This window comes from Benincasa hispida, chromosome 1 (assembly GCF_027475165.1).
Source record: "Benincasa hispida cultivar pf3 chromosome 1, pf3_genome.v1.1, whole genome shotgun sequence".
NCBI classification, from domain to species: Eukaryota; Viridiplantae; Streptophyta; class Magnoliopsida; order Cucurbitales; family Cucurbitaceae; genus Benincasa; species Benincasa hispida.
Genome location: NC_143478.1, coordinates 43,001,116 through 43,012,110, shown reverse-complemented (window position 1 = coordinate 43,012,110; position 10,995 = coordinate 43,001,116). Strand labels below are relative to the sequence as shown.

At 31.1% G+C, this 10,995-nt stretch overlaps 1 protein-coding gene across 2 annotated transcripts; it reads right to left on the bottom strand.

Annotated features, from left to right (window-relative positions):
* Positions 1-7,668: 7,668 nt before the first annotated feature.
* Positions 7,669-10,445, bottom strand: LOC120088455 (Bifunctional inhibitor/lipid-transfer protein/seed storage 2S albumin superfamily protein). 2 transcript variants are annotated; one of them, XR_016530624.1, is made up of 2 exons: positions 9,099-10,445; positions 7,669-7,939 (listed from the first exon to the last, which is right to left on the bottom strand). XR_016530624.1 is itself a non-coding variant. In XM_039045772.2 (2 exons), exons 1-2 carry the CDS (start codon positions 10,072-10,074, stop codon positions 7,854-7,856), a joined length of 600 nt encoding a protein of 199 aa, XP_038901700.1. In that variant the 5' UTR covers positions 10,075-10,445; the 3' UTR covers positions 7,669-7,853. The 2 variants fall into 2 exon arrangements, 1 of the variants encoding a protein (XP_038901700.1); XM_039045772.2 differs by having other exon boundaries at positions 9,561-10,445.
* Between the last annotated feature and the right edge of the window lie 550 nt (positions 10,446-10,995).

The window sequence follows — 10,995 nt, the reverse complement described above, 5'->3', positions numbered from 1 at the left end:
GGGTGGTCTTTTGATTTGCACGGGTGCGAGCGGCCATATCGCCGACTCAAACCTACCACTTTGGGGATTCGTCTGATTTGGGAGCTGGGAACTCAGCTACACAAGATGAAATTCACTCCTTCCCTGAAGCAAGGGTAAATAAATAGATTGCTCCCTTAAGAACTGATTTCGGGGCTTGAACGATGTGGTGCCACACACCCTCTCATGGTCCAAGAGGTGTCCACACATAGTAAGACTATGTTGTATTGTTCATTAGAGGAATCAGTGGTACTTAAGGAGTTAGATGTAACTACAGAGGCAAAATGGTAAATTAGCCCAGCTGTACTTACGAGCATCTGTGAAGGGTTATTATACTGTTGATTGGTTATATCCGATGGACACAGAAATATATCTGTGGTGAGAAGAGTGCAACTGTCGATCTTTAGTGGAATATCTGGTAGTTAACGGATGGTGGATCTTGTAGCTAAAGAGTTTAGTCAGCTATTCATGTACTGTTGGAGCCTCGAGCCATAGGTCCATAAGGTCCCCTTGGTAGCTCAATGGATTCAAGTAGAGAATTAGTTTTTGGGTAACTACAAAAGTGTTCAAATTGACAAGAGTGAGTTCGATTATATATGATATGGTTGAACTGGTCAATTATATATGATATAGTTTACATAATGTATGAGATACATTAATTGGAGGAAAATGATATAAATATGATTTATATCTAGTGGAGGAGACAAAGACTCTGGTTCATATGTTACATATGATGTAATATTAAACCATAGGTTATAAATATAATAAGATTATATTTGTTGTTTCAATTTAACAATTATGGGATAATTGTGCCGGCTTTTTCTCCATAACCGAATGAGTTAGTGGGAGGTTGCATTCAGTTTTCGTAACTAAAAGATAAAATGAAAATTATTTCATTTTATAAAGATAAGACATTCGCTCACCTATTGTGTATACTACCTATCGCATAGCAAGCCAAGAGCATACACGACAGCTCAAAGTTTCTAAACGATCGTATACACATGCGTGGTTTACTAAATGATCGCATAGGTTTTTCTAAATGATCGTCTAGCTCTTTCTAAACGATCGCGCGCCTGAGCATTTTACTAAACGATCGTCTATACGATCTCCCCCCTTTTACTACACGATCGTGTACCTCTACCTAAACGATCAAGCATCGTTTATACGATAAACACCCAATATCTCCCACTTGTTTGGTCGTGGTAAACGATCGTCTCTTCCTTCTTCCCTCTACCAAATCCAACAGAGCCCACACCTCCTAGATTCTCACTCCGAGAATACCGAGGGTTCCAAGTGGTGGTGTCTTCCCTACTACCGTGTTCGTGGGTAGACGACAACAATTTGGTGGACGACTGGTTTGGATGATCTCAGCGAGAGCGAGATTTCTATGAAGAAGATTTCTTCAACTAGTAAGTATCTTGTTCTCTTATTGTTGTTAATGTTCAAAGCATGCCAAAATTTATTGTTAAATGCATAACTAGTCTGTAGTGAATGCGGTAATTCTGTCACAATGAGTTTGGAACAATCTTGCTTCCACTAGAGGTACTCTTTGACAAGAGTTCCTTCACTTCTCTCTCCGCAACTGTTTTATTTTTATCCATCTTTGACAGTAATTTTGAGAGAATGGGGAGCCCTTTTGGGATATGTGGGTCTATGAAGAATTTTCAATAATTGATAGCAAAAAGGACATTTATGTCTCACTTTGCCACAATAGTGACAATCCATCTCTATCTGATCGTATAATTGTCTTTCCCAATAGAAGTATTGGAGGAAGTACCTATAAAACCATACGACTTTGATTCTTGAGCTCTAACAAACTCAATCTTTTGCTTCCCTTTAGACTGATTATTATGTTGACTTCCTTCTTTTGAAAAACCAAGCCCAAAGTTATAACTAGCTGTCTTTCCTTTTGTCAAGATTTTCTCTAGAGACTCAGTACCAGTGTTCAACATTCAGACATTTTGTACACTGACTCCTTCTTAGCTTTAGCTTGAGAACATTCACGCTTCAACACTACAATAGTAGACATAAGTTTGTGACTGTCAGTAATCAAAGTCTCAATTCTCTCTTGTTGCATGTCAAGGGCTTTTTTATCGTCTTGCCATTTGAGAAATAATACATGATAGGAAGGGTCTACGGACCCATGTCTTGCAACATCGTGAACCTTTTCTGTATATACATCATACTCAGAAATCTCGCATGATGAGGTACCAGAAGAAATGTTACTAACAAGTGCTTTGACATTTTCCTCTGAGTCACTGTCTTTAGATTCAACATTAGACAGAGGTAAAACATAGCCTTTACTTTGTTTCTTCAGAAAATTAGGACATTCAGCCTGAATGTGACCATAACTGCTGCATTCTTTGCATTTGATATACTTTTCTTTTTCAGACACGGGAGTACCTGACTCATCAGCTTCCTTCTTGCTATTCTAAGGTTTGAATTGTTTACGGGGAGGGGAACCACCAGACTTGTAGTTGCTATAAGTGGCAGACCTCTTACTGAACCTTAAACTATTTTGAAAGCGATGATATAGATTCAATAAGGGAATCTTCTGACTCTCTATCAGGATCAACAAGCTCCTTTTTAACTGAGGATTGAAGAGCAATACCCTTATTCTTCTTCTTGGTCTTTTCGTCTAGGGACATCTTAAACCGAAGAAAGAAACTAAATAACTCATTTACTTTGAACTTTGTTATGTCTTAAGCTTCCTCAATGGCAGTAACTCTTATATCAAATCTCTTAGGTAGTGACCTAAGCACCTTTTGGATGATTTTTTCTTCTAAAATTTTTTCTCCAAGAGCAAATGACTCATTTGCAATACCTAACAACTGAGCATTGAACTTAGAAATTAATTCTTCATCATGCATCCTAAGGTTCTCAAACTTCGATGTCAACAACTGTAGCCTTGACATCTTGACTTTAGAAGTTCCCTCATGAGCAACGGAAAAGATATCTCATGCCTCTTTAGTAGAGACATAAGTATTAATTAGTCTGAATATGTTACGGTCTACACCATTAACTATGGCATTTAAGGCACAAGAATTCCCCAATGAAGCTTCATCTTCTTCTCAGACCACTAAGACTCTAGCTTCAATATTTCTTTTCTATCATCAGTGTTGATGGTGGGATGAGACCACCCAACAACAATAGCCTTCCAAGATTTGTTGTTAATTGACTTAAGAAAGGCAGTCATACAAGCTTTCCAATATGAAAATTTTGTTCCAGGTAGAACAGAAGAACGAGTAGTAGTGCCACCTTCTTTGATCTCATCCATGATCGAAACACCTGAGGTAAAGGTGACTCACTTTGATACCAATTGAAAAGATGATAGGATGACTCGTCACTCAATATATGGATGTTAAACGGAAAGCACTAACAACTACTGAAACAACAAAAATACTAACAATAAGTAAACAAGTAAAGACACACAGAAGTTGGTAACCTAGTTAGGTGATGAACGACCTACGTCTAGGGGTCAGTGTGTCCAAGAAAGATAATCCATTAATATTAAAGAGTTAAACAGATTACAACATAGTACTTATCTGTAATATAAGACCACTATAATGACTCGCGTAAAGCTTAACTCACTGACCACCTAGACTCCCTTTAGATGTGAGACTCCGTCTCAAGTGTTCTTAGGCTCCCCATAAGTTTGACAATATTAGTGTTGACCACTCGACTTTTGACAATGAGTGAGACTCCTCGCACGATGATATCTTTCCTCAAGTCAGCGAATTCCCTTCACTAATGAATCTTAAGATCCTCATAAGATAGAGAACTCCTTCTCTAAAGCTGAGTCTTAGACTCCCCCTAAGACTGAGAATCCTTTCTCAGGCAGCAATGGCTTAGGTTTCCCCTAAGACCGTGATTTACTTCAAAGTATTGCACTTCAACGGATAAAGAATTTGCACAGTGGAACAGTGAATAACTAGTAAGAACGCAATGTAGAGCAAAGCGGTCGTCGAACAAAAATCGTCTTGCTCAATAAAATATGGCTAACCTAAATGGATAGCATTATTCTTTTAAGTAGTCGAATCTAAGAAAGGTAAAAAAAATCCCCATTTGTAATAGAAGAATGTCACGCTTCGTTAAAGGAAAATACCATACGAAATATTATAGTCAAATATTTTCAAATAAGGAAAATATTATGTAGGAAGATACTCTGATGTCACAGACAGATGTTAAGACTTTATTTGAGACACATGCAGAAACCACTGTCTTAGAAAAATATAAAGCCAACTAAACAAATCTTCAATAGAGTAGTTGTCAAACGCTCCAATTTTTTTTTTTCAAAATGACTTACTTTTTAATTTAAACACTTGAAAATACATTCCAAACACGATCTAACCCTTGAATAATCTCTTCTAGAAAAAACTAACCCTTGAATAATTTTTCAAAACTTAGGAAACTTCATAAAAGTTAGCTCTACTTTTGCTTTTCCAATTTTTATATTGTGTATATGTTTTATAATCATTAAGAGGGTTTTTGGAGCAATGAGTTGGTTATTATAGTCCTAGGTTATTATAGTTGGGTAATAATAGTTTGTGTTTGGGGTATAGATTATTTTAGTTTGGGTTATATAGTATGTATTTGAGGTATAAGCTATTTTAACTTGAGATGAAAATAGTAAATACTGTAACAAATAATAAAAAAATAATAATGAATGTAAAATAGTAAAACTTGTAGCAAATAGTAAATATTGTAGCAAATGGGGTTTTGAAATAGGGTTGAGTGTAGCTAATTAGGGACTACAAAATAGTATTTACTGTAGTAAGTCGTGGTTATTATAGTCTTGGAATAGTCTTTGCCCCAAACATCCCATAACTGCATAAGAGGTTTTTCTCTTTTTTGTTTTTTGTTTTTTTTTTCTAACAATATCTAGAGCTAAAACTTTTATAGGGTTAAAAATACAACACTATTTTAAGTTTAAAGTTAAGATTGTGATATTTAAATAAGTTTGAGGTGTAATTTGATGAAGCTAATAGTTTACGCTTAAATTTGATACAACTTGACAAACTTTATGGTCAAATTTGATTCTTCCCATGCTAATCTCTTTTCATTTGGTCCTTAATTTTTAAGCTATTACATTCTTACCTTTGAAATTTGGGTTTAAATTTTATTTGATTGTTAGGTTTCAAAATTTGATTTTAAAACCAATAATGTATAACTTTCACAAATGTATAAAACCTCTTTTAAGTGCAAGGATGAATATAAATTTCAAAACAAATGCATGAATCAAATAGATAATAGTTTTTTTTCCAATAAATTTGAGCAATTTTTCATATGATTTGTCTTCCTTTTTATTTACTTATTAGAAAGAATTACATGACAAATTTTCTAGCTATTTTTTTGGAATTTTGGAGAATAATTTTATTATGTAATTGTAGTTTATTTTAAATGAAATAAGTGAAAATAGCTCTAAAAATTTCTAAATTGATTCACTCATGAAACTTCATAGTTTAAATTCATCCCATAGGGTAGTTTAATAAATTCAGAAGTAAAAACCTAATTTTTATGAGATTGATGTAGGCAGTTTGTTTGTTTGTTTTTTTTAATAGATGTAGGCAGATTGATGCCTTTTTATAAATTGAATTTTTAAAATGTAAATTACATAATTTTACCAATTAAAAATGTAAGGTTTATTAATTGATCTAAAAAACTATAATTAATTAAGTTTATTAAAATTAAATTTAAAATTTCACTTTATAATTATTTTAATTTAATTAATGTCTAATGACTGAAAAGTGAGTATATAATTAAAAAAAAATTAAAAGTGGAAATCTTAAAACCTATGAACCAAATTGAAACAAATCTCCAATATCAAAGGTAAAATTGTAATATTTTAAACCTATGGACTAAATAGAAACCAAATTTAAAATTTAGACTAAATGTGTAACATTATGAAATATAAGAACCAAATAGAAACTAAATCCAAAAGACCAATTTAGAGACCAAAATGATTTTTTTTTCCTCAATATTTTTTTAATGTTAGAGGACAGACTAAATATTAGTTTTAACGACTTGCTACCATGACAAACAATAAATAGAGGTAATGTAGTATTGATTTTTTATTTTGTTTTTATTTTTTTGATTTTTTGTTTACAAAACATAGTGAAGATTTCTTTTGTTTGTCCTTGTTTACGTATCTAATTATATATATAAGAAAAAGGAAAATTGTATTTGGTAGCCAAATATAATTGTGTATTTGTAATTGTAGCTTGAGTTTTTAAACTTTTGCCTCTATAGTAAAAATAACATGCTAGATTTTTTTCTCATTGTTATCATTTGCATATTTTTCTCTTTTTTTTTTTTTTTTTTTTTATCATTTTTCTTGCTTTCTTGTGTTTTTCTAATGTTGTGCGTGAATGTTTATTATTTCTTATCTATGAGGTTTCTTTTTTTCTTTTTTAATTGTTGTTGTGATTTTGTCTCACATAATTTTTGTTCTTCTCTCCTCTAAATCCTGTGAATTATATTTTGTTCTTCTCTCAATCGGGCGTAATTTTTTATTCAGTTTGCCCTTTTTTTCTCTCTCAGTTCATTGTGATTTTGTTCTCTATGTCAATCATCTTCTCTTTTTCATGGTGTGATTTTTAAAATTTAAATATACAACTAGGAGAACAAAAAGGAAGAAAAAATAATAAGATTTACACATGTACCTGAAACCAAAGAATAATATTATAACAATATGTTCGATACTTAAATCATGCTTGGGAGATAGTAAATCTTTTTTTCTTTTTTTTTTTCATTCACTTTCTCAAATTTAGTATATCTAACAATAATCAATGTGCATTTAGTATATTATCTTAAAGTAAAACATTTGCTTCACTTAAAATGTGGTATATTAACAGTAACTTATTTTAAAAGCATGATATTCCAAATGTATCAATTCTAAACATGCATTCTTTTACCCTTTTTCTTCTCATATATATTGTTTCAAACTTCAAATTTCATATTAAAACCAATAAACCAAAATTTTCCAACTCAATTCTAAATTTCTAAATTTCAAATCTTTCAAATTCTCCAAATCCTCAATTATCAAATCTCATATCAAACTACGTCAAATAATTATTTTATCAATTATCCCAATTATGGATCCAAATATCAAACAGAAATTGCATGATAATCAAATAACAACTACAAAATACTCAGTGTCAAATAGCAATTAGATAGCTATCAAATAACAATCGGTATCACTTATTGCTATTTGATTGTTGCAATTAGATAACAATCAGGCAACAATATTTTAATTTGACTATCATTATCATATAGCAATCTGTATCATTGACAACCAGTATTAGATAGTAATCAGACAACAATCAAATATAAATTGGTATCATTGACAATAAAAAACATTCAATATCAAATAGCAATCAAACAACCATTAGATAGCAAATCAGTATAAGATAGCAATTAGATAACAATCAATATCAAATAGCAATCAAACAAAATTAATATATATCATATAGTAATCAGATTACAATCATATAACAATAAATATCAAATGAAAATCAAATAGCAATCGCATGACATTTACATATAAATCAGATAGCAATTAAATTCCAGACAGAAGTCAATGAATCATGGCCGCATGGGTAAGATTTATCATATTTACAAAAGAAACATAAACCAGGGACACGCTCCAAATTTTCAATTTACTTTCTAATAAAGTTGCAATGGGTCCTTAAAAAAAAATTATTCATAGTCATGTGAATCATGATGATACATTGAATACGAAAAGATAAAATTTCATTTTTTAGCCTTTAAAGCAAAAGATTACATTATATTAATAAGGGAGAGAGGCATAATGGATAAATGGGTACAAACAAAACCTAAAAATGAAGAATTGAAGGCATGATAAGCATGGTGGAAGTTGCAAGTGTAATTACTTGAAGAGTTGAAGACATGGAGGGCAAGCCTGTAATTTCAAATCAAGAATTTAATCAAAATAGAATCCAAGAAAAACAAACAAACAAATCCAACAGGATTTGAAGCAAGAAATAAGAGGGAAAAAAAAAATTCATCTCCACCTCTAAACTTATCAAATTGTACCCATTTTAAGCACAATTTTTTAATTTCATCATATTACAATTGTTGCAATTTTATCCTTTAACAAATTATTTCTCTTAATTATAACATTAAAATAAGTTTTTTTTTTCTCTTGCATTCGATGAATTATTAACACGAATACATGAAATTAATTAATTCTTTTTTAACAAAAAAGTACTAAAGCTTTTTTTAAAAAAAAAATTATGAATTTTGACAAAGCTATTTTGTGGATGTTTAGTTTATGCATATATATATATATATATATATATACTTTAAACTAGGGGTGAGTTAGCAAATTTGAATAGATGGTAAACATTGAACAACTATTTGAATTTAGGATCAAAAGTACTGAGATGAAATTAATATTATGATATGAAATTTTCAACATGTCAAAATTGTTGAAAGTTCAAAGACCAAATTAATATTAGAAAATTTTTGTTGACATGTCAATATTTCATATTTAACATATATACGCGTTCAACATCAATATAAAGGATGTGAATCGACATTTCTAACATCCTAAAAAAATAAGAAAAAATAACAAAATATCACTAATATGAATATAAATAAAAGTTAAGCATTTCGGCTCAAAAGTAATTGCAATGGGTTAACTTTTGTGACTAATAGTTAAGTATATAACAACATTTTAAAATAATTGTAAATATAGCAAAATCTATATGCAAATACTTTGGGTGTGTTATATTTGTAATTGTCTTGTAAATTTAGGAGTGTTTCGATGTTGAATTAGTTATGAAGTCTAGAGTTGGGATCATTTTAGATTGAGTAAAGAAAAATGTGTTTTTCAAAGATAAAATCTTTTGATACAAATTATTTAAAACACACTTTAAAAGTATTTCAAAATTTGTTTTGAGTCATTACCAAACACTTAAATTTTTTTTCAAAATATCTTATTTTCAAAACTGAACCATTGTAAAGCTAAAATAAACATATGAGATCGGCAAGAGGTTCACTATTTATGAGATAAGGTATACGGTTCTAGAAAAAAGTAGTTATGCTCAACCATGTACCTCGAAACGCATACGCCACTACATGTTGAACTATACGACCATATTGAGTGCAAGGATAGACCCACTAAAGTATCTGTTTGAAAAGTCATCCTTCACGAGCCAATAAGATGGCAGAGTATCGTAAAAGTAACGAGAAACCCTAAATGAGTAAGAAAAGGAGCAGGCAATAGCAGACCATTGACGGATCATCCCGTACTGGCTATGAGCTTGATTTGATTAGTAAGCAAAATTGATTTCACGAGTTTAAGAAAAAAGCTTTTGCACAACTCTCTACCTTTAATATATAGAATTAAGAAATTTGTATTTGAGACGTAGAGTTGTAAGATAGGCTTGAGAAGAAAAGATGAAGTTGTTTGATAAATATGTGAACTATAATAGTAAATTGGATTATTTAAAGGCAACTTACATGAATGATGGGCCAAACAACCATTAAAATTGATGAATGTGAGGTGACGAAATTACCGGCGTTATTAGCGGTGAGGCAAGAGAGAGGATTAACATGTTCCCCACATCGAGCGGGCAAGAGTTGGGCCTGATTGATATCGATGCCGGCCGCCTCTGCTCGATTGCTTCCTTCTCTGCTAATTAAACCACAAAGGCAATCAGGATTCGAATCGATGATCGATCTCAGAGGATTACAGCAACTTTCCGGCGGATCTCCAGTTCCGTTTAGGTAATTTAAACATGGAATTAACCTATTCACACACGATGTGTCTTGATTTTGAGCCATTCCCATGGTTGCGCAACCTACTACGGCCAGTAGTACTATCATTTTCGCCATCGCGCTTCTAATTTCCATCGATTTCTTTGTTAATTGATTTGATCTGTGCTCTGTGTTTATGAATTTTACAATATATAAAGTTGGAAGTAGAAGAAAGAGATGAAGACTGGACAGATTGGGTGGGTGATCCAACTGGTGCCTTTCTGAATAATGAGGGATTGTTTTTTGACTTTTGAGATTGTTGATGACTCTCATGGTTGTTGTGATTTGTTAGATTAGATTCATGAAGCTACCCTCTTATTACTATCTTCTTCATTTCTGCTTCATTTTGAATTAGAGATGTCCACGAGATAGGTTAGGGCCATTGTCGTCTCTGCTTCCCATATCACTTCAAAGTAAATTCAATGCAGGAATGGGATTGGGATTCTTCATGAAGAATTCACAGGGTTCGAATTTCAATGCATGAATGGGATTGGGATTCTTCATGAAGAATTCACAGGGTTCGAATTTCCAGCAAAAAAAAATTTATCTATTTGATTTTTTGAAAAAAATTATGGAATATTTCGTGTTTCCAAATATGTATTTGGTAGCAATTCAAAAATTAATTTTTAATTTAAACAAAATTTTCAAAATGCGATTGGAAATAAGATGTTGAATCGAACACACAACGGCCACAAAATTTGAGGCCATATGATTAGAAACTTGGTAGCTGAATATAAACTATTACTAATTAATTTTTTTAATTTGTTTTATATTAAAACTTTTATATAATTATCATTTTATAATATCATATATATATATATATATATATTACAAAAACAATTGAGTTTATAACATGAAATAGTGTAATTGTTATTGTTTTTATCATATTTAGTATAATTATGTATTTTAAAATTTAAAATTTAAAATCTGGATATACTGAAAATATAAAACGTTGCTTTTAGAATTTGCATGTGTTAGATCACAGAATCCAGAAACTTGTCAATTCAAACACATATTCGCTAACAAACCCTTAGTTCGGCAATTTAAATTTAAAAGAAACTATTCTAATTTTCTAATAAAGACCAATCAAATTATTCATACATAATCTGAATTTAAATGTTAATTAAACATATATATTATTTTGACTATTAAATAATAAAATTTGAAATTTAAATATAATATTTATATAATATT